The 21794-nt window shown below is 55.9% G+C and overlaps 3 protein-coding genes across 5 annotated transcripts; all 3 read right to left on the bottom strand.

Moving 5' to 3' along the window:
• Positions 1-1246: 1246 nt before the first annotated feature.
• On the bottom strand, positions 1247-6083 carry LOC127059060 (membrane primary amine oxidase-like). Its single transcript, XM_030230929.2, is given in 5 exon segments — positions 1247-2337; positions 2484-2613; positions 3314-3599; positions 3686-4927; positions 4930-6083. Coding segments are annotated over 5 exon segments (2469 nt in total). The 5' UTR covers positions 5438-6083; the 3' UTR covers positions 1247-2034.
• Positions 6084-6216: 133 nt separating this feature from the next.
• On the bottom strand, positions 6217-16798 carry LOC103821576 (amine oxidase copper containing 3). Of its 3 annotated transcripts, XM_050985678.1 has the most exons (5): positions 10517-16798; positions 9784-10384; positions 7626-7911; positions 7319-7448; positions 6217-6829 (listed from the first exon to the last, which is right to left on the bottom strand). In XM_050985678.1, exons 1-5 carry the CDS (start codon positions 11348-11350, stop codon positions 6545-6547), a joined length of 2136 nt encoding a protein of 711 aa, XP_050841635.1. In that variant the 5' UTR covers positions 11351-16798; the 3' UTR covers positions 6217-6544. The 3 variants fall into 3 exon arrangements, with proteins under 3 accessions (XP_050841635.1, XP_018776979.2, XP_030086790.1); XM_018921434.3 differs by having other exon boundaries at positions 9784-16798; XM_030230930.2 differs by lacking the exons at positions 9784-10384; positions 10517-16798 and adding an exon at positions 8849-9656.
• Positions 16799-16945: 147 nt separating this feature from the next.
• PSME3 (proteasome activator subunit 3) lies at positions 16946-21700 on the bottom strand. Its single transcript, XM_050985704.1, has 11 exons — positions 21543-21700; positions 20960-20992; positions 20593-20655; positions 20113-20217; positions 19776-19824; positions 19066-19178; positions 18513-18581; positions 18234-18301; positions 17845-17899; positions 17583-17669; positions 16946-17165 (listed from the first exon to the last, which is right to left on the bottom strand). Exons 1-11 carry the CDS (start codon positions 21582-21584, stop codon positions 17085-17087), a joined length of 765 nt encoding a protein of 254 aa, XP_050841661.1. The 5' UTR covers positions 21585-21700; the 3' UTR covers positions 16946-17084.
• Positions 21701-21794: the final 94 nt, after the last annotated feature.

Below are 21794 nucleotides of genomic sequence, written 5' to 3'. Positions count from 1 at the left end.
AACCATCAGCAGTAAATCCTTCCCAGGAGATTTCACAGCGGAAAATGGGGCAAAAGGTGCTGGGGGATGGGGGCTAGCACTCCAGTCCCCTAGGAAAAAGTCACTGCAGGAAAACTCCCAGCACAGAGTGGCTCAGCCCAGTACCCCAGTGTGTTTGTGCAGTGCCAGGTGCACATGCCACTGGTCAGGACTGTGCCAGAGGTGCCAGGGTCCACACAGTCCTAGCCCTGCTCCATGCCCTGCCCCGTGGATAAATCCCCAGCCCCAAAGTCCCTGTGAGGACCTAGGGCAGGGCAGGGCAGGGTAGCAGGAGCTGCCTGGGCACTGCAGGTTTTGCATTCTGGCTGGTCTGACCATTGCTCAGGGACCTGCCATGCCCTGCACCCCTCCCTTGCCCATCCATGCCAGGATGTGCCCTGTAAATGGGCTGGCTTTCCCAGGGAAGGACTGGGGAACCCAGTTTGTGCCCAGGGTCTGTGCTCAGCAGGCCCAGCTGTGTGACTGCAGTGGCACAGCTGGCTCTGGCACACGCTGTGCTCGTGATTCCCAAGGCTCTGGGTGCAGCACTGGCCAGCACAGCACCAGTGGGGGCTGAACGTGCCACGTGGAGTGCCCGTGTTTGCTCCAGAATGTTCCCTGACAGCTGCAAGGTCCAGGCTGGGCTGTGGCAGCGTGGTCACTGCGTCAGCACCACACATGTGGGCACAGGGTGGGCAGGGAGCCAGCTGGGCACGACCTTCCTCCTCTCACACAGCCCCTGCTGTCACCCCAGGGCACCCAGGGACCACTGCAGCCTCACAGTGAGCCATAGGCTGAGCTGCCCTCTGCTCCACTCCCCTCTCCCGTGTTCTGCAGCAGGCTGAGCTGGCTCCCAGGGGCACATCCACAGCCTGGAGGGCTGCTCAAGCCCCTCTCAGCATGTTCTTGAGGGCTGCTCAAGGCCCTCTCAGCATGTTCTGCACAGAGCCATCCATTCCAGCGAGGGCTCAGGGGGGATGGATGCCCACCGTGCCCCCAGGGACACTTTTGGTGAGTGTTTAGTGTCTGCAGCCATGTGCCAGGGCTGGCACTGACCTCACCAAGCTTCTTGGTGTCCCCATGCCAGCCTGGCACAGTGGGGAGGTGCTCTGTGGGCCGCACATGCAGCTGGGGGTGTGGAATCAAGGGTCCCCACACAGGGGGGCTGAGCAGGCTGGGCAGCAGCCAAGCCCAGAACTGATTAACACAGCTCAGAACAAGTGTTAAACATTAACTCCCTTGTTTGCTCCATATTCCCTGGCAGAGCCTCCTGCCAGCACCGGGGTCCAGGAGCATCGCCAGGACAACCCACACAGCCATGCCAGGCACTGTGCCAGGCTCTGGGGCAGCCCCACAGCCCTGGGAGCCCTGCAGAGCTGAGCCAGGGCCATCCCTAACAGGACTTCAGCAGGAGACAGAGCAGCAGCCAGGAGTTTGTTCAGAAAAAGCACAGAGTGCCCGTTTATTGGGAAGGGCAGACACGGGGCAGTGCCCAGCCTGGGCTGTGCCCATCCAGAGGCTCAGCCTGGGCTCCTCCAGCAGCCTCCCAGCGAGCCCAGGGCAGCCCCTCCCTCTGCAGAGCTGGCCCCGATGCTGCAATGGCTGGGGAGGAGGTTTGGGGCATCCTGTGTCAGTTCCACAGCCACACCACACTCACTCCTGCCACTGTGGGCAAAACCTCAGCTGGAGCACAGCTCCAAGGGCAGCTGCAGCTTTGTGCTGTGGCCAGCAGTGTCCCCTGGGTGCACCAGTGATGGGAGGAAGATGAAAACCCCATCCCAGAGGAGGGGAGTGGCTGTGGGCACCCCAGAGTACACAGGGTGCCATCCAGGGTGAAATAAAAAAAATCACTCCTAGGGGCTGCTTTTCAGAGGCTTTGGGTCCTCCTTTGCTGCAACAAGAACTGAGCTTCTCCCAGCAGCTGACCCTGAGCACAGGACAGCCTGGGCAGGGGGAGGGCAGGTCCTGGTGTGGGACAGAGACCCTCTGAGTGCCCACCCAGGAGCCCCTGGCCCATCAGAGCCCCCCCAGAGGCGGTGCCAGGCTGAGGTTGAGGAAGCCCCCAAAGTGGAAGGGGGGCAGGTGGGGGGCACAGGTGGCAGCAGAGGACAGGCAGGCAAGGGGATTGTCCCCACACGCCCCAGCATCCTGCTCACTGCTGAAGTACACACTGTCAGGAGAATCCACTGAGGGGTCCTCGTTGAAGTAGTTGTAGGGCCTCAGGAAAAAGCCAACACTGTTCCCCACTGTCACTGTGTTGGGGATGTCTTCAGCATGAGGGATGTGCAGAAACCCCACAGTGATCCAGGCAACCAAGTCCTGGGAGAAGAGGAACGAGGCATCTGTCAGGCTGAGCAGGACTCTGCCAGCCCAGCAGCTGCTCAGGCTGGCTCTGAGACAGCAGCTTCTGTCCAGGATGTCCCCACAAGGTTCAGCTTCTCTCCACCCCACGAAGCCCAGCTCACCTGGTTGGTGATGGTCTCGTTGTTGATGAAGTCAGCAAAGGCCACAGTGGGTGTCCAGGGGTCGTTCTGGTTGTAGATGCTGGTGCTGGTGGGCTCCTCCTCCTTCCTCTGGGTGACAGCCAGCTGGTACCTGCCAGCACAGGGCTCACAGGGGCTTGTCCATGCCAGCCATGGCATTGCCAGCTGGGAGGCACTGCCAAGCTGGGGCTGGGCATCCCCAGTCTGCCCTGGGGTGGGGAGGGAAAGGGCCAAGAGGGCAGAAATGGGCAGCAGCCCCAGCATCTCCAAGCTTTGTGGAGGATCCCTTGCTGCCTGTGGCTTTTCCAGCATGGCTGGGACATGGATGGATCCAGGTGCCAATGCTGCCACTCCGTGCCAGTGCACTCCCCTAAGCCACAGCTGCTTCTGCCCCACACAGACATCCCCAGCAGGAGCTCCATCAGCTCACCCTGGCGCTGAGACTGCTCTGTGCTTATCCCAAGCATTTTCCACAAGGCATTCTGTCCTCGTGGGAAGAGATCACAACCTGGCAATGCCAGTGCTTCCCTTAGGAATTCCTTCTGCAGCCTACTTCCCCTCAAAGGGAAAAACCCATGGGACTGCTCTAAATAGTCTGACGTGGGGTCAGGCTCCTGCCTGACCATAACATAACATAAGCAGATGTTATTGAGCAACATCTCAAGGAAATTTCAGAGCCAAAAGCAATGTGTGTTTGCTTTAACCCTTTGTTTAACCCTTCCCTGCAGCCTGCTGCAGGCCTGCCAGGGGTGAGAGCCTCCCTCCACCAGGAGCAGAAGCTGTTGAGGCCTCAGCTGGCCCCTGGCACCCACCTGCCCCAGCTGACAGAGCGTTCCATGGAGCTGTTGGTGGGAAGGTGCTTCCCAGCAAAGCTGATGACCTGGACCCTGTAGCTGCGTGGGTGCCCCCACTTGTTGGGATTGGGGCTGACAAAGGAGAGGTAGCGGGGCAGGGGGACATTGAGTGGGAATGCTGCCTCATCTTCCCTCTCCAGCCTCTTCCTGCGGAGGTATGGCCGCTCAATGGTGTTCTGTGCGCTCCAGGGATCTTTGACAAACTCATACTCCATATCCTGGCTCTCCAGGGAGTTCAGCTGCCCTGTGAAGCAGAGGAGAAAACCCTCTCAAGCTCGGCACCCCAGGCCACAACAATCCACAGCCATGCACAAAGGTGACAAGACCTACCATCAACATCCAGGTCCACCTTGTAGTGGATGTGGTGGATGTGCATCGTGCCCAGCGTGTGGGGCCCAACCCTGTTGCCATAGTCAGTGCCACGGCCATGGAGGAAGGAGGAGCTGATGTAGCCTGTGGCGTGCACCCGGACCTCCAGGGCCCCGTTGGCGTGGAAGAGGAAGTCCCAGATGTAGTCGTAGTTGATGAGAGTGGAGATGGTGCGCACCACCAGCGTGTTCCTCCGCAGCCCGCCATAGTAGAAGGACTGGGAGTCAGAGAAGTGGCGCCTCAGAGGGAGGGCAGAGTCGTGCTCAAAAATGCAGAGGGAGTTTTGGTTGGTTTTGGGAGTGTCTGTCTCTGCCAGGTAGTGCCGGTCCACGTAGGTGGCCGTGTAGGGGCAGTCCAGGCCCCGCACCAGCTCGTAGGCAAACCTGCCGATGCCAAAGCTGCCGTCCAGGTAGCGGGTGGACATTCCCCCGGGGCAGTTGGAGCCGTACAGGGCTAAGGCTTCCTGCAGGCTCAGCTCATAGACAATCCTCTCCCCACGGTACCTGATGTCGAAGAGGCGAGGGCCAGTGTTGGGGTTCATCCCAAAGGCAAAGCTCCAGCCCTGGAAGGTGACGTGGTTGTTCCTGACGCTGTAGCGGGGACCCTGAGGCTCAAATTGCAGCGGGCCCGGGGGTCCAGGAGGGCGCCGGGGCTTCATTGAGCCCAGCACTGCATCAGCCTGGGGCTGCTTCAGTCTCACCACCTCCAGTGCACCAGCCACAAACTCCTGCTCCAGATCCCCCATGCTGGCAAAGTACCGGCCGTTGTAGAAGACTTTGCGCAGCTGCCACTGGGACACGTGGAGGTCCCTGTGGTCCACCAGCACCTCCAGCCCCACGGGGGACAGGTAGTAACCGGTGCCAGGCACATTGTGGAAAAGGACAAACCAGGTCACACGGTCACCAGACTTGAAGCCCCGTGGGGCTGTGGTGAGGGTGACCAGGTCGGTCCCGTCGGACTCGCAGCAGGCAGCGAGGAAGCGCGGCGCCTTCTTCAGCTCCCGGTGAACGAGGGCGTTGATCTCCGCGTACTCCCTGCCCATGGCGGCTCTGCGGTGGTAGGGCACCTTCCCCCCGTACTTCTGCACCGTCACGTCCCGGTGGTACGCCGGCCTCGGCAGCGGCCCCACCACCAGCTCAGTGATGTTGGGCTCTGGCTGCTTCCCAAAGTACAGCACGGCCAGAGCCTCCCGGGGGGGACGAGCCCCCCCGAGTCCAGGAACCGCAGCACCTCTGCCTTGGCGGGCACCTGCACATCCACCCAGGCGATGCAGTTCTCCGAGGGCTTGGCACGGGACGCCTCCACCAGCGGCACCCCGAGGTGGCCCTGCAAGTACCGCACCACCTGGGACATCTCCTCGGCTGTCAGGTCAGCAAACACCAGGCTCTGGCCATCCTCCGTCTCCTCCTGCTCCAGGGGCACGTGCTGGCAGGTTCTGGGGCTCCTTTCTCTGGTCAGCAGCACGCAGACCAAAGCGAAGATCGTGGCTAAGGCCAGACCAAGGAGGATGAGCACGGTTTTCAGGCTCATGCCTGCTGAGGCACTGAGTGCTCTCACAGTCTGGCAGGACACGTTTCCAGCTGTGGAATCCTCCCAGCCACTCACTAGAACAAGGGGCTGGGTTGGCTCGGGTTTATTTTCCTCCTCTGTTTCCTCAGCAGGGAACAGCCCCTGGAACTCGCAGGGAGGGTGCAAGGGGACGTCCTCACACATTGCCAGGATTTGCTGAGAACCATAAAAGGCAACTATGCTCTGCTTCCCTAGAGGGCCATAATTTTAAGTAAACTCAATGTTTGTACATCTGTCCTTCCCCTCTGGTCCCAGATCCTACACTGCAGAGCTTGGAGAGGATGGATGCAGTCCTTTAGGGGAAATAAGCACATTCTCACTTCTCCCCTTTCTCTTAACCCCACAGATGCTGGGCAGGCTGTAGAGATAAACATTCCCTGTGCAGAGCAGTGCTAAACACAGCACCCTGCCCCATCCTGACACAGCCCTGCCATCATCCCCATGGTCCTGCAGCCAGGAAGGAGGGGACAGCTTTGTCACCTTGCAAAGGTGCTCACTGATCCTGAGTTACAGCCTAGCACAGACAGGGCTGTGAGGAGGGGAGCAGGGGCACCAGAGCCCAGCCAGCACCCTGGCAAACAGGCAGTGGCACTGGCCCTGCTGCATCACCAGCAGCCATCAAAGGTGAAACCATCAAAGCCATGAGACACCTTCCTGCAAGGTCCTGTCCAGATCCCTCCCTTGTGCTCTGCACTGAGAGCCTGAGAGCCACAACCCACACAGCCCTGGCCATGACCCAACCTCCCCCCAGCAGCCACAGGGCTTGGTGCCAGTGCCCACCTCCACCCCAGCTTGTCCCTCCTGCCTCCAGCTGGACATCCCTGTGCCCACACTGGGCTGGTTTGTGGGCACAGGAAACATGGCAGAGAGCAACACCACCCCCAGGAGACACTGCTGCAAGTTGTAAGAACGAGACACTTGAGAGCATTGGACCAGCACCATTTTCATTATTTTAACCTGAGATATGCACTACACAGCACTTGCTTCTACAGCAGAGGAACAGGATTCTCTCCTGACTTTCCTCTGGCAATGGACTCAAATTCAGGAATTAACAGATAACATAGACTTCCATCTCACATCATACCAGGAAAATCATGTTTCCCTTTTCAAGAGCACTATTTCAAAAGCAATGATAAAATGTGAAGTCACTGGACAACTGAAAATTGAGACAACTTCACTAAAAAGCTGAAAATTGGAGACAGAACAGTCAGCCTGGTGTCTCTGACCACATCTCCTCAGCATCCTGTAGCATTAAAGCCTGCTCATATTTCGAAAACCATCAAAAGTGAACGGGGGGAAGTTTGGCAAACAAGAGGCAGTTTTGGGCAAGCAGGCAAGAGGGTTGATTTCACATGCTGTAAAGTCCTGCTCACTGGTGAAAAACACACCATCCTGGGAGTATATAGAGGGGTCCAGGTCATAGTAGTTGTAGGGCCTCAGGAGAAAACCAACAGAGTTCCCCACAGTCACAGTGTTGGGAATATCCTCAGAGTGTGGAATGTGGAGGAAGCCAGCAGTTATCCAGGCAACCAGGTCCTAGGCAGGGAAGAGCCACAAGCCCAGGGTTACTTCAGAAGCTGCAGCAGCAGTGACTAAAATACATATGGGGCACTGGGGAGTGACAGAAGAGGAGGAGAGGAACCCCAGCAGGCACCAGCCAGCTCCCCTCTCCTGGGAAAGAACTCCTCCCTTCCCCAAACCTGCCACAGCCATGGCTGCAGGTATCCACCCAGTGGACGGACCCTTGCTTTGACCTGCATGGCCTCACAACATTTTCATGATGTTTTGTCAGCATTTCTCTGCAGGGAGAAAGAAGCTTCTGCTCTGCACACACTCTCTGTGCTCTCTGACCAAGTACCAAGCAGACACACAGAGAAGGGGATGCCCAAACCCACTTTCCTCTGGGCTGCTGCTCTCAAAGCTGGGCCCATTGTCCCAGGGGTGGTGCTGGAGCCTCTCTGCTCCTTGGGGCTCCCTTTGAGCCTTGGCTGGGTGCTACACTCCAGCCCAGGAACCCCAGCTCACCTCATTGGTGATGGTCTCGTTGTTGATGAAGTCAGCAAAGGCCACAGTGGGTGTCCAAGGATCGTTCTGGTTGTAGATGCTGGTGCTGGTGGGCTCCTCCTCCTTCCTCCTGGTGACAGCCAGCTGGTACCTGGGGACAAGAAAAGAGAGGGGAGCAGCCCCACAGGGCAGGGCAGAGCTAAATCAACTCCTGAAAGCCTGCAGAGCCCAGAAGAGTGCTTCCCTGTGCCTCCCATCAAGGGCCATCCAGCAATGCAGGGCTGAGGGGGTCTCTGAGAGCCTGCCATGCCAGCCAGAGCAGCCTGACCTTGCCCAGCTGACGGCCCTCTCCATGGAGCTGGCCTCAGGGATGTGGTCCCCTGCAGAACTGGTGATCTGGATCCTGTAGCCACGCTGGTGGCCCCACTTGTTTTTGCTGTTGGCAGCAAAGTAGATGTATCTGGGCATCTTGGAGTGGAGCAGGAAGGCAGCCTGGTCTTCTGTGTCCAGGACTTTCTTGGTGAGCCGTGGCCGCTCTATCTGCTGCTCTGGGCTCCAGGGAGCCCGTGCCATCTCAAATGCCATGTCATGGGCCATGAGGGAGTTTTTCACCCCTGCAAAGCCAAAACAAAGTCATGAGGAGAGTCCCCACAGTGCCCTGGTTCCCAAGGACATCCCAGTGCCTGCTCTCCCTGCACCCTGGGCTCTGAGCACCCCAGGAGCAGCTGCTGCTCTGCAGCTCCCCATGCCAGGACAACACCCCACGTGTGGATCTATGGCTGGACACTTGTCCAGGCTGGGCAGCACCACTCTGCAGCAGAGGCTCTGAGAGACAAGAGGGGACAAGGGATGCTCCTCTACCCCTGGGCAGAAGAAGAGGTTTGCCTCCCATGCAAGCACAGTCTAATTAACAAGAGCATGAGCTTTGTTACTGCTCATCCTGCACAGTGGAGGCCCCTGGAGCAGCCTGGGTGCTGCACACATTTGCACATCACAGACAAGATCAGTGCTGTGCTGCTCTCAGGCCCTGCCACAAGAGATATAAGCTCAAGGTTTGGAGCAAGGGGAGCAAATTGATCTGGGGATGAGGTGGAAAAAGGCTGCTGAGAGCATTTGATGGCCAGTGCCTGTGAGGTCTGGCAGAGTGGTTATTGCTCAGAACCTCTTCCTTGTCCCACATTGAAGCCCCTCTGTGTCCTGGTCCTTTAACACATGAGTGCTCATCTTCCATAAAAGCCATTTCAGAGCTGAACCTGTGGCCATCTGTGAAGGTCTGAGCCCCACAGAAGAAGATCCATGCACAGCTGAGCTCTTTTCCTTTCTTTTTCTCATGTGAACAAAATTTCTACTGCTCCTGGCAGTATTAACAATGACAATCTGATTTCATCTGCCTTCTCCCTGTTCCTACAGTTCTGCCACCCCCTCACTGCAAGCACACCACCCTGCCCCACAAGTGGAGAGGAAAACCTGTATAACCACCAAAAAAGTAAAGTTCTTAGAGAAGTATTTGGAGATTACTTTTTCAAAGGGAGAGACAAGATCCAGACCTACCTCCTGCATCCAAGTCCACCTTGTAGTTGACAAAATGGGTGTGTATCGTACCCAGGGTGTGCTCCCAAAGCCTACTGCCATATCTCAGGCCATCCCCAAGGAGAAAGGACGAGCTTGGGTACCCCGTGGCCTGCACCTTGCCCTCCAGGGCCCCGTTCTGGTAGAAGATGAAGTCCCACACGTAGTCGTAGTTGCCCACGGTGGTGATGGAGCGAAGCACCAGAGCAGAGTTGACCACCTGAGGCTGAGCATCCCTGCACTTCCAGCACTTCACTGTGAGCAGGGGGCTGCTCCTGAGTTCAAAAACCCTGTGCAGACATCCACTGCCAGAAAAATGGAGCAGGGAACTGACTGCACATGGAGCAGGGGACCTCGCTGGGTGGCTGCAGTGGCTTTACAACTCAGGACCCAATGCCCGAGTGTTTCCTCAAGAGAAGAAGAGGAGGGATCTGCAGGAGCTCAGCCCTACTGAGCAGCAGGTCAGCTGCCCTTCTTTACATGGGGCAGTGAGACACCAGGAGGATTTTCCCAAGGGAGAAGGAGTGGCAGGAGCAGCAGCAGGCTCTGTGAAAGCAGGCTCACTCTGTCTGTGCTCAGACAGGGCCAACTCCCCGTCTGCCCGCCCGTGCCTATGGCAACACACACCGTGCCAGACGTGAGGCCTCAAGGAAACACAAACATTTTTCAGCTGCTACCTTTCATACTTTCCCTGAGCTGAACACAGAGCTCCCAGAAATTCCCACTGCTTTCCACCCAGTGACCTTAGCAGACTGTTTTGTATATCGAAAAATAATTTTGCAATGAAAGAAGAGGTTAGGAGAATAAAGAAGAGTTCTGATGTAAGTTATTAGGAAATGTATAGACAAGGAGGCAAACCTCAAAGCTCTGGGGCTTATCAGAACAATGGCAGACATTAAAAGAAGATCCAGACCTACCTGCCACGTCCAAGTCCACCTTGTAGTTGACAAAATGGGTGTGTATCGTACCCAGGGTGTGCTCCCAAAGCCTATTGCCATATCTCAGGCCATCCCCATGGAAAAAGGATGAGCTTGGGTACCCCGTGGCCTGCACCTTGCCCTCCAGGGCCCCGTTCTGGTAGAAGATGAAGTCCCACACATAGTCGTAGTTGCCCACGGTGGTGATGGAGCGAAGCACCAGGGCAGAGTTCACCAGCCCCCCGTAGTAGAGCGACTGCAAGTTGGAGTAGTGGCGCCTCAGAGGGGAGCCCAGATTCTGCTCAAAGATGCAGAGAGAAGCCTTCCTCTTCTGGGGCCTCAGGCTGTCAGACAGAGACAGTGTGTCCACGTAGGTGGCCAGGTAGGGGCAGTCCACGCCTGGCACCAGGGGGGAGGTGTAGCGCCCCAGGCCAAAGCTGCCGTCCATGTAGCGCGTGGACATCCCGCCCGGGCAGTTGGAGCCGTACACCGACATCGCCTCCTGCACGCTGATCTCATAGGCAACCCTCTCCCCCTTGTGTCGGATGTCAAACAGCCGCAGGCCCGTGCTCACGCTCATCCCGAAGGCAAAGCTCCAGCCCTGGAAGAGCACCTGGTTGTTGCTGACGCTGTAGCGGGGACCCTGCGGCTCGAACTGCAGCGGGAACAGCGCGGCCGCGGGCGCTCGAGGCTTCATGGAGGAGAAGTCCCCGTCCCACGGCGCCTTCCTCACCTTCTCCACGCTGATCTGACCCTGCACGTAGGCACTCTCCAGCTGCACCATGTCCCTGTAGTACTGCCCGTTGTAGAACACCCTGCTCACTGCCCACTCCGAGATGTCCAGGCTGCTGTGGTCCACCAGCACCTCCAGCCCCATGGGGTGCAAAAAGAACCCACTGACGTTCTGGAACAGGACAAACCAGGTGACCCGATCCCCAGACTGGAACCCACGAGGAGCAGCTGTCACAGTGGCAAGATTGGCTCCATCATACTCCATTACTTGCTGCATGAAAGCTGGAGCAGAGGGGAACACTTGGCTCTTCAGGAACGCTCCGATCTGCTTGTATTCAACAGCCAGCGTGGGTCGGCGGTGGTAGGGCACCTTCCCCCCGTACTTCTGCACCGTCACGTCCCGGTGGTACGCCGGCCTCGGCAGCGGCCCCACCACCAGCTCAGTGATGTTGGGCTCTGGCTGCTTCCCAAAGTACAGCACGGCCAGAGCCTCCCGGGGGGGACGAGCCCCCCCCGAGTCCAGGAACCGCAGCACCTCTGCCTTGGCGGGCACCTGCACATCCACCCAGGCGATGCAGTTCTCCGAGGGCTTGGCACGGGACGCCTCCACCAGCGGCACCCCGAGGTGGCCCTGCAAGTACCGCACCACCTGGGACATCTCCTCGGCTGTCAGGTCAGCAAACACCAGGCTCTGGCCATCCTCCGTCTCCTCCTGCTCCTGGGGCACGTGCTGGCAGGTTCTGGAGCTCCTTTCTCTGGTCAGCAGCACGCAGACCAAAGCGAAGATCGTGGCTAAGGCCAGACCGAGGAGGATGAGCACGGGTTTCAAGTTCATGCCTGCAGCTGGTCCAGCAGCATTCAGAGACTTTCAGAGCAGGCTTTCCAGCTCCTGCCTCTGTCAGTGTATGCTGCACTGGATGGATTAGCACAGAAAGTACAAAAGACTGGGAGAGGCTAGGGGAGGAGATCTGAAACCCTTGGTGACCAGAAAGGGCAGATCTCCTCTCAGCTGCAGCCTCTTTGGTCCTCCTTCACGGCAGTGCCCTGAAAGAACTTGTGGAGATGTAGGGTCAGTGACTCAGACAACTTCCACATAATTCCGTTACTTTTTCAGTCCAGCCTGCTTTCCTGAGGCTGCCTGTAAAAACGGAGATTCTGCAGTCAGCCTGAGGTGGCTGTGACCACTGTGAGGCTCTGACAAGCTGGGAATTGTTGCCACACTGTACAATTTCACCTCTTTACAAGTCACCGATTTTCCTTGTTTATCAGGCTGCTTCCTTGTAAACATTCTCCCTGGCAACACCATTCCAAGCTTGGAGTTACTTTTTATTTAATTTTTTTCAGTCTTCCACATGGAAGCCTTTGCTGAAAACACATCCTCCTGTGTAGCAGTAGAAAAACTTTAGCAGGCATGGAGATGTAGCTCAGGATGAGAATCAGGCACCAATGTAATGTGAACAACCAGCTCTTAGAACACCTCAGAACAGCTCTGAGCCAATTAATCCCCAGCACTGCACTGCCACAGGATCATCCAGCCTTTGTCTCTGCCTCCAACTCAAAGATAAACTGAGGGGCAGCTTCCAAGAGGTTCCCCCAGGGAGAGAAGGACCCTGAACCTGCACCTGGCAGCAGCCGAGGGCAGTGCCTGCTGTCAGTGTTGCCAAGCCACAGTGCCCAGGCTGGGCAGCCACATCTGCTCTGTGCCACCCCAAGAACATTCCCTGCTGGCCTCACAGTGCTGCTCACAGCCCTGGCAGGGCAGGGCAGCCAGAAGCACTTGGTGCTCCCTCCTGCCACGCAGCAGATGCTCGGGGTAGACAAGACTCACCACCTTGGCTCCAGTCCTGGAGCTGGTGCTGAGTAGGACAAGGCATCCAAGAGAACCAAGGCTGGAGATTCAACCCAATATTTCCACTCCTGCTGCCAGCCTCACCTCACCTCACCCTTGTCTTCTCTTCCTTGCATCAGTTTCCTGATGGGACATCACCCACCAGCCCCTGGTTGTTGCTCTGCAGCAGATCCTGCCTGGGGCTCAGCCCCTCTGTGCTCCCCTGTGCTCAGCCACCAAGCTGGGAGGCAGAAAGCCACGTTGCTGTGGGACACACTCCATTATCCTCACCACCACTGAGGCAGCCTGAGCCTTCTTCAGAGCAGGCTGCAGCTGTGGAGGCCAGGAACACACTCATCCTGTCTGTGCCAGCACACAGGGCTCTGCCTCACCAGCCAGGAGAGCCTCAGAGCCACAGCACGGCTTCATGTGGCCACAGAGCCAGCAAAGGGGCTCACTGCAGCACAGACACAGCAATGGGCAGGGACAGCACAGAGAGCAGAGCTGTGGCTGCGTGGGACACAGCAGCCACAGTGGCAGAAATACCTGCAGCTCTCAGCAGCAGAATCAAATGCCTCTGAGTAACCCCAAACAAGGCAAAGCAGCACTGATTTATTTCCTAGGCAGTCAGGTTTCAAGGATTACCTGGGTTGAGGCTTGGAAGAAAAATTCCCTTTTGGTTTTGGCCTGGAACATGGTGCCCATTTCACTTGGGCTCTGCTGTCCTGGGTCAGGTCTGGAGCACAGCCAGGACATACCTGCTGCCTCCCAGGAATGGGACAAGTGTTCTGCTGCCACACACACCAGCACAGCCAAGGTGAGACTGTGGCAGAACCCCCATGGCTGCAGGACAAAGCTCATGTGGATCTTTCCTTCAAGAAACACACAGAGATTGTTCGGGTTTGACTTCACCCCTTGGGTTTGCATCTGCAGCTCCTCAAAGCCATGGCTCAGGCTGCAATTACAGAAGGGACCTTTCCAAGAAGCACAGCAGTAGTTTAGGAAAACTCCACAGGCCTTCCTGTCCCACAAATCACAACTCAACCCTGCAGCTGGGCTGAGAGAAATCCAGAAATAGACTGTGGGAACACTCCTGGTTCTCTGCATGTTGGGGGCTTGGAAAGAAAGAGAAACCCTAATCTGTACTGACATCCCCATGACAAACCAACCACAGCACACACCCCAGGGCTGCTGGATAAGGATGGCAGCTTTCTGCACTGCCTCTGCCCCACTGCAGAGCCTGTGCCATGCAGGCCTTGTCTGATAACAGGCTTTTTAGTACTGTCTGTTTCTGCTGGACTTTTCCAGCTCTGGTTTAGAGCTCGGTTTCCGAATAAACAAAACAGCCCTAAATCCACCTTCATCTTGCAGTAGGAATTTGAGGAAGCAGAGTAATTAACTAAGTCTGCAGAGCCAGAAACTGTGTCAATAGCTGCCTGATGAAAAGCAATGAGGGATCTTTGGGGGCCACACACACCATGGAATTGCTCTCCAAAAGGAGCCTGCAGCAGCTTAAAGCTAACCTAGAATTAAAGAAATTGCACGTCTCTGTAACTTGTAACTTGTTTATGACCTGCTCAGTGCACGTACTGCTTCCCACATGCCAGTCCCCAGTGTGATCAGCCCATCACTGACCCACATCCCATGGAGAACTCACATCCTAGCCATGTTTTATTTTGGCTACATGGTTGCCTTTAAGCACTGCCCATCTTCTATTTGCTAAATTGCCCACGTTCCCCAAACATAGCAAGGGAGATGGGAGTGCTGTTTTTCACGCACACAGAAAGGTAGAGGTGGCAAAAAATAGCATCTGAAATTTACTGAAACCCAAACCAGATGCAGACAGGTTTTGGCTTGGGAAAACTGAGACAGGGAAAGGGCTCAGGAGGAAAACCCCTACCAACACTCCTAAACACCAGCAAGGCATGAGCAAGCCCCAAACCAGAGCTCAGACTTTAGAAAGCTCCCACTCCCAATGCCTCACCTCAGGGGTCAGCTTATGCAAAGCACAACAGTGGGACCTGCCTGACCCTTCCTCCATTCCAGCTGTGCTGCTGGCAGTGCCTGTGGCTGCACACAGCTGCTGAGCCATTATTCTCCTCCCTGCATTAAGCTGGGATGTCTCAAGGGCTGGTGAAGCAGAGCCCTGACTGCACACTGCAACTGTGCCCAGAAAACAAACCCTCCCCTGCTCCCACAGATGAGCCCCACTCCCTGCCAGCACCTGCCAAGACAATTGTCCTGGATGCTCCATCCTCCCATGGCAGTGGCTCCCTGGGAGCTGATTTTTTGACTGTGGTGAGGAGGAGCCCCTCACAGTGCACCACACCAAGTCCTGCCAGCAAGTCCTTCCTTTGGGCTCTGCTCCAGCTGCCTTGGCCCTGAGATGTGTGTGTAGCTCTGTGCCCCCTCCCTGCATGGGTCAGGCACCTGCAGGGCTTTCCCACACTGCAGGAACTTCCCTGCACAAGTGGCTGCTCCTGTTCCTGGGCAGCCAGAGGTGCCACAGCCAGAGCCCAGTCTGCAGCTGCTCCCAGAGCCAGTCACAGCCTCTGCTGGGCAGCAACAGGCACAACACCAAACAGGCACCAAACCCTGCAGCCCCTGCTGGCTCAGAAGGGCTGCAGCCCTGCAGGACACTCAGGAAAGCCTCGAGTGCCCCTCGAGAGGCCTCTGTGCCCCAGCAGGCAGGGAAGGCAGGAACAGGATAATGCCCAGAAGAGCAGAGGGCACTGTGGCTGGGGACAGCAGGGCAGCTGCCTCTGCTGGGTACCACACACAGGGAGCAGCCAGGAGCAAGAGATGTGTGCCCCACAGAGACACTGGGTGCTGCATCCAGGACAGCCAAGAGACACCTGCCCAGAAGACAGAGAAACCCTGGAGCAACTACAGGCTCAGAGAAACACCACATCTGTTTGAACTGGGACAGCCCAACTGGGCTGAGATAGGACAGATTCCATCAAACCCAAGCCCATGGGTAAAATCATGCCCAATGTGAGGCATGCTGATGGAACAGAAACAACCTGCACAGCAGACTAGTTTATAACAAAGAGGAATGAGAAGAATAAAGGGAAGGAGCAACTGAATGTGAGAAAGGCAGAACCAGAACTGGACACTAAAACTGCACAGCCTAAGAGCCCAGCATCACACACAGGGGCTGCCTTGAAAGAATTCCAAGTACCTTATTTTAATTTCTTGACATGGTAAAAGTTTACATAGGTTCATCTGGCAAAGAAAGCTGAACAAATGAAAAGGAATCAATACAAAGAAACACAAGGGGAAGTGCTGCTCCCAGACAGCAGCTCAACGCAGTTGGTTTGTTACTGAATATTTATTAGCGGGAAGACTAAGAGTTGACTTACTACAAACAACAACAGAAGAGTCTATAGCAAGGGCCAGCAGCCCCCCACACTCTGGGCAAATCCCTGGGAAACCAGCAAGAGACAACATGGCTCTTAGATGTGGAAGCAAAGAAAAAAAAACAAACAAAAAACTAAAAACAAAGTAAAAAAAAAAAAAAGGGAAGAAAGTTCATTCCATTTGTCACTGTTGTTACAATGAGATTAACACAACTCTTAAGGCTACTGCACAATAAGAATATACAGGTGTAACAGCGAGACCTGGGAAACAGCAAGGTTCCTGAAACAAATGATTTAACGTTCCCTGATTAGGGGATTTAAGTAGAAATACTATAAATAAGAAAATTTTGAAGCCTGCAGCGTGATGGGCCCACTTGCCACACACAAAAACTGACGCAATACAACCAGTCATTTCCAAGGGGGTTTGTAATGGACCACGAAATGTTCTGGCAGCTTGGAGGAGTCACGAGGCACGGAGTGTGCCCTTTGCAGGGGAAAGTCTGCAAGGTACCAGGTGGGTAGCAGCCACCCTCACTGTCAAGCACCAGCTGTGGCAGCCAGCCTGCTCTGCCCAGGCACCAGGAAGCACTGCCAGGGACAGGGGGACTCAGCCTGATCACATGCAGAGATATTTTAGGACTTTAGCATCAGATCTCCAGCCCCTCCCTTCCCTCAGCCCAGGCAAAAGCAGCCCATGCTGAAGGGGCAACTGGGATGTATGTGAAAGAACATTGGTTTTAGCCAAGAAAGTGGCTCTAGTCAAATGGCAGAAGCCACCTGAGTTCGTGACAGCCAGGACAGCACCAGCTCTAGTTCCAAGCATTTGCCTCATGCTCTGCACTGATCCAGACAGAAGTGGTGAGGCAGAGACCTGTGGGGCAGGCTGAAAGGGAGTGCAGATGGCTCAGTGGCACCAGAGCACAGCTGCCAAGGGGCAGGGTCCCTGGCCACAGCCAGCAGTGGGGACAGAGCTTCCCTGCTGTGGCACTGCCAGGCTGCCCTTGTGCTAGGCTGTTTGCCCTGTTCCAGAGACCCCAGTGCAGCCACCAGACAAGAGATGGGACAGCAGGACAAGGGCTTGGTCTATAGTGTTGTTCCCACTCAGGTAGGAAGCAAGGCATGAAGGAATGTCCCTGCCTGGCTACAGCAGCCTCTGGGGCGTCCAATGCAGCATGGCCTCTACTACCAGTGACTAGAGGAAGAGAGAGAGCTCCTGAGACCTGAACAAAACCAATCACAAAACTAGGCAAGAATTTCTTTAGAGTTTAACTAAGAATGCAATACTATTTCCAGCCAGTTTCCCATCTCGATAGTCACGTAACAAACCAAGGCAATGACGGTCTTTAGTTGACTGAACAGTTCTCAAGTTCAAACGTTGACACTTAATAGAGGGTCTCAGCATTGCTGCTCCGAGGCCTCTTGATCTTCTCAATGTTTTTAAGAATCATGTCATGCAAAGTGACCTGCAAAAAGGAAGAACAGGACTTAGACAAGAAGCCAGCTATCCAGCTTTCACCATAAGCACTGGTTGCCACAGCAGCATACTCTTCTTGGCACCACCCTCAACCCTTGTGTGCAACCACACACCTGGTTAAGGTAAGGCCTTCCTTCAGCCAGACCTTACAGAAGCCAGTACATATAATACCAAAAACAGTCATTCAGAAACCCTAGGATTGCCTTGTACTGTATGAAGAGCTGAGGATCAGACTCCCACAGAGGGGCAGGAATATTTTGCTCTGTGGACCTGTGAGCACTGCTGGAAACATCTGCATCATGGAGAAACACTTCACTGGAGCCAAAGTAGGAAGCAGGCAGGCTGAGGGGGAAAGGGGAGAGGAGCAGCAGCAGGAGCACAGTGTGAGCTGTGTGTTTTCACTCACATATTGATTTCTCAGCTCTGAAATGATGAGGCGCAGACTAATGTACTCCTTCTCGTCGATCTCCGTCACGGTGCGGCGATAATCCTCCTGCCAGGGGCACACACAGCTCAGCCCAGCCTCCCACAGAGCACCCCCACCCTCAGCTCAATCCTTACATGATCCCCCCCTCCTCCCCCAGGACCCTCAGCTCAGAAAGGACAGTGACAAAGCAGCTCAGAGTCCCAGCATCAACACCTAAATCTGCACGTCCCCGCTCACTTACCACATGAGGGTACTTGGCTATTTTGGAAACCAACTTTGCTCTTGTGATATAGTATCTGGCAAGAAAAGAGAGAGATTAAAGCTCAGATAAATAACCAGGATTATTTTCAGGTCCAAGCTGCCTTGTAACAACAGCTGGAGGACCTTTCCCAAAAACATTCTTCTTCCAAGAAGATCCCAGAAAAGATCCCAATAAAGCTACTTTGGAAACCAACTTTGCTCCTGTGATATAGTATCTGGCAGGGAAAGAGAGAGATTAAAGCTCAGATAAACAGCACCAGGATTATTTTCACGTCCAAGCTGCCCTGTAACAACAGCTGGAGGACCTTTCCCAAAAACATTCCTCTTCCAAGGAGATCCCAAAGAAGAAGTCTGTTCTTGCATGCCTACCTAGAAATCTGGTCCAGGTAAGATGCTGCCTCACTCTCCACAGTCCGAAGCTCAGCAACTGTTTCTTCCTGCAGGGGAGATAAGGAAGCTGTTAGCTGCAGTAGCTGCAGCTGGCCTTCAGGGTTCAGGAAGCACTGTCTCAGCAGCACCACATCAAGTTCAGGTTTGGGTTTTAAAATCTAAGCCAACTCCATGACTGGAGCTGCTGGATATCACAAATTGAAAGATTCAGAGGAACCCCAGAGATCCAAGTCCCTGGAGCACAGAGCAGTGCCTTACCTGAATAGAAACACCAAAGTTGTTCCCATCCTCTATCCTGGGAATGAGAAGCTGCACCCACATTTTGACCTGCATTTGAGAGATCACAGCACTGACCAATGCCAACATCTGCACAAAGACTTCTCTCAGGAATGTCAGCAAAAGCTCCCAGGACCCTGCCTCTGCAACACAGCTCATGATCAACTGCTGCAGGTCCCTTATGCACCTATAACACTTCCAAGATCACCTCCCACAAGGCTGGGATGCCATGCAAGCCAGCACAGGCCCAGCTTCCCATGGAAAGCTCTCCTCACCATGCCACAGGAGCTCTTGGCAGGAGTCTGTGCCTGGGCAAAAGAAGGGCAAGGCAAAGCCTCATGAGGCCTAATAACAGACATCCTTCTCCTTCAGGGGAACCACAGAGCTCCCCAAGGGTTTCAGCTGTCAGGCAGGACAAGGCCCTGCTTTTCCTCATCTGCAGCACAGAGGGATCTGCTCCTCCCACAGCTCCACCTCTCCAGGAGTGACACCACCCCGCTGCCTCCCCTTGCTCCAGGCTCACACTCACACCCACCGTATTGCACTTCTCAATGAGCAGCCTGATCTCTGGTTTCACTTTCTCAATGATGTCCACCAGCTGCTGGTTGCTCTTCAGCATCCCATTGGGCATCACAAACACTTTGGTACCTGTGACAGAGACAAACCCCCAAGTGTCAGGGATTCACAGGAGCAGCTGCACCAGGGACAGACTGAGGGGTCACCTGAGCCTCACTCAGCTCCCACCAAGGCCAGGAAAGGGACTGAGCCAGGCTGGGCTGTGGGCACCTGTAGGGAAGGGGAAAGGGACATGGGACAAGCAGTGACCACGAGGGAAGGAAAGGAGAGAACACAGAGCAGGATGAGACTGAAGAGATCAAGGATGCTGAGCACAAAGGGTTTTCCTGGTGCACAGGAAGTTTCTGTCTCAGCTTAATGCCAAGCCTGGAATGTTCTTCCAGACAAAGAGAGAAACTGCACAGAGCCACCAGGAGATCAGCTGCCTCTGTCAGCAGGCCAAGACCCAGCCAAGTACTACTTATGTCTATCAGAGAAGTACTAATTATGCTCCTAAGAGCTAGAACCTGACTCCTCCACACCAAAACATGCATAGGTCAGGCTCTAGCCTGTGTGAGCAGCAGCTGCTGTCAGGGCAGGGCAAGTGGGGCTTGCACAATTTGCATCTCCAAGGCTCAGTGCAGCAGTTCAGGGGGCAGGCAGCAATACAAGTGACTTGGGGATTCTTACCCTGAAAGGTCTCTTCGTGGTCTTCCAGCTTCCTCTTTTTCATATTTGGCTAAAATATACAAAATGTTTTACTCACAAACTAGTTGTAAGTTGTAGGAATGTTGCAAAGTGAAAAAAAAAGGAAAACTTAGAGCCCTGCCATGTTCCTGGTTTCTGAGTACTCTTCCTTAAATCCCAGGAAGAGCTGCAGAGCAGTGCTACCTCCAGGCTTGAGAGATCAATCTCTAACAGCCTCTGAGCCAAGGCCTGCTGTTAAATAAGAATCTCCTACCCCAGCACAGAGCAAACCATGCAGTTTGAACAGGAGCTGGGATCCCAGCCAGCAGAGTAACCTTACCCCATCCAGTCCATCGTGGCTGTTGGTGAGAAGAATTGGGTCAGGCACTGGGAGGTTCATGTCCGAATGGATCTGAGTAAGGTCATGAATATTCAGGATGGGTTCCTGCAAAACAAAGCAGATTTGTTACTTGATCACGAGCTAACAAATTCTGCCACACCAAACACAACAAGGCAGAAGATTCAGGCCTCCTTCTTGTCCAAAATTAGGATGAATGAAGATAAAAGGTCTGGCAATAGGCTGTGGACGCCCCCAGCACTGCCAGGGACAGCCCAGTGGGGAGAAAGATAAATGTGAGAGATCACACAGAGCAAACTGCACAAGGCAGCACCCCTCCAGAGCCAACAGCACTGCAGCTGCTGCCTTGTGTCCCTGCAGCAAGGTGAAATGCACAGAAAACAGCCCTGGAGAGACCTGCCACAACACTTTCAAAACGTAGCTGAAAGTGGAAAAGGATCCAGAGCACAAGGCACACCCTACCTTAAGGAATCCATCAAGTTCTAACAGCTTCTTTGGAAAAAAGTTTGCTACGAGGTCTTCAGCCTAAGAAAGAAAGAAAGAACAAACAGTGATGTGGAAGAAGGCCACGTGGCTCCCACCAGCAGGCAAGAACACCGGGGAAATCATCTGTGCACAAGCAGGAAACAAAGAGAACCAAGTGCTTCCTGCTGCCAACACCAAACAAAGCCCAGGTGAGAAGAAAGCCACGAGGCTCAGGAGCCTCGCTGCAGTGATGAGGGCATCAGTTGGGTGCTGCTAGGCTTCCAGGGCAGGCTCAACCCACAACCGAGTGTGTCAGAAAGATAAGGCCAAAAAACACCCATTCCTGCTCGACCCGTGCACTCACCTCACTTGTGATCCGCTCCCTGAAGGAGTCAACCTACAGAACGAAATAGGGACAGGTCAGGGTGGCTCTGAACAGCCGGGGAGGCTGCGCTGAGTCCCGCATGACCCTCCCAGCACAGCTCCCGCTCTCCCGGGGGACCGGGAGGAGCCCGCCAACACCGAGCGGGAGCTGCCCGGGGCCGCTCCGTCCGCCCGGCCCCGACCCCGGGCGCTGCGGGGAGCTGGAAACCGCGGAGCTCCCGCCGGGAGGGAAGATGCTCAGATCCGTCGGGCCGCCCCCCGGGGCACACGGGGCCCGTCTCGGGGGCGGCCGCAGCCCAGCCCCGGCCGCATCCCCGCCCCCCGGCGCTGCAGGGCCGGGCGGGGGTGGAGACACCGGGGGCTCGTCGGGGCGGGCGGGTCGCGCTCGGCGGCCGGGCTGGAACGGCCGGGAGGCACCGTGGGGCGGCCCCAAGCCCGCCCCGCCCCGGGCCGGCGCCAGCAGAGCTCGGCGCGGGCCGGCGAGGCGGAGGCGGCCGCCGAGCGGGGCCGAACCGAGCCGGGCGAGGCCAGGGGGGCAGGGCAAGCGGCGGGGCCGGGCGCACCTTGAGTTTCACCTCCGGGTCCACCTTGAGCAGCGAGGCCATGGCGGGTCCGGTCTCGGGGCCGCTCCGCTTCCCCGGGGCCCACACCGGAAATGACCTCACGCCGCGCGCCCGCCAATGCCGCGCGCGCCCGCCACCCGCGTGACCGCCCCCCCTCCGTTCCCTCCGCCGCGCGCGCGCGCGCACGCGCCGCCGAGTCCCGGCCGCTCAAGCGCCGCCCGGGGCGGGGACACTGAAAATGGCGCGGGCGGC

The sequence above is a fragment of the Serinus canaria genome, chromosome 27 (genome assembly GCF_022539315.1).
Source record: "Serinus canaria isolate serCan28SL12 chromosome 27, serCan2020, whole genome shotgun sequence".
In the NCBI taxonomy this organism is placed as follows: domain Eukaryota; kingdom Metazoa; phylum Chordata; class Aves; order Passeriformes; family Fringillidae; genus Serinus; species Serinus canaria.
The sequence above is the reverse complement of the archived record's forward strand: the minus strand, read 5'-3'. Positions and strand labels throughout refer to the sequence as shown.

Excerpts from the sequence above, each read along its gene's own strand:
- LOC103821576 (XM_018921434.3), bottom strand. The coding sequence starts at position 11,350 with ATGAACTTGAAACCCGTGCTCATCCTCCTCGGTCTGGCCTTAGCCACG. Across the intron at positions 7,449-7,625 it reads AGGGCCGTCAGCTGGGCAAG|GTACCAGCTGGCTGTCACCA; the intron begins GTCAGGCTGCTC and ends TCTTGTCCCCAG. Across the intron at positions 6,830-7,318 it reads ACGAGACCATCACCAATGAG|GACCTGGTTGCCTGGATAAC; the intron begins GTGAGCTGGGGT and ends TTCCCTGCCTAG.
- PSME3 (XM_050985704.1), bottom strand. The coding sequence starts at position 21,584 with ATGGCCTCGCTGCTCAAGGTGGACCCGGAGGTGAAACTCAAG. Across the intron at positions 19,825-20,112 it reads GCCACGATGGACTGGATGGG|CCAAATATGAAAAAGAGGAA; the intron begins GTAAGGTTACTC and ends TGTATATTTTAG. Across the intron at positions 17,900-18,233 it reads TACCTGGACCAGATTTCTAG|ATACTATATCACAAGAGCAA; the intron begins GTAGGCATGCAA and ends TTTTCTTGCCAG.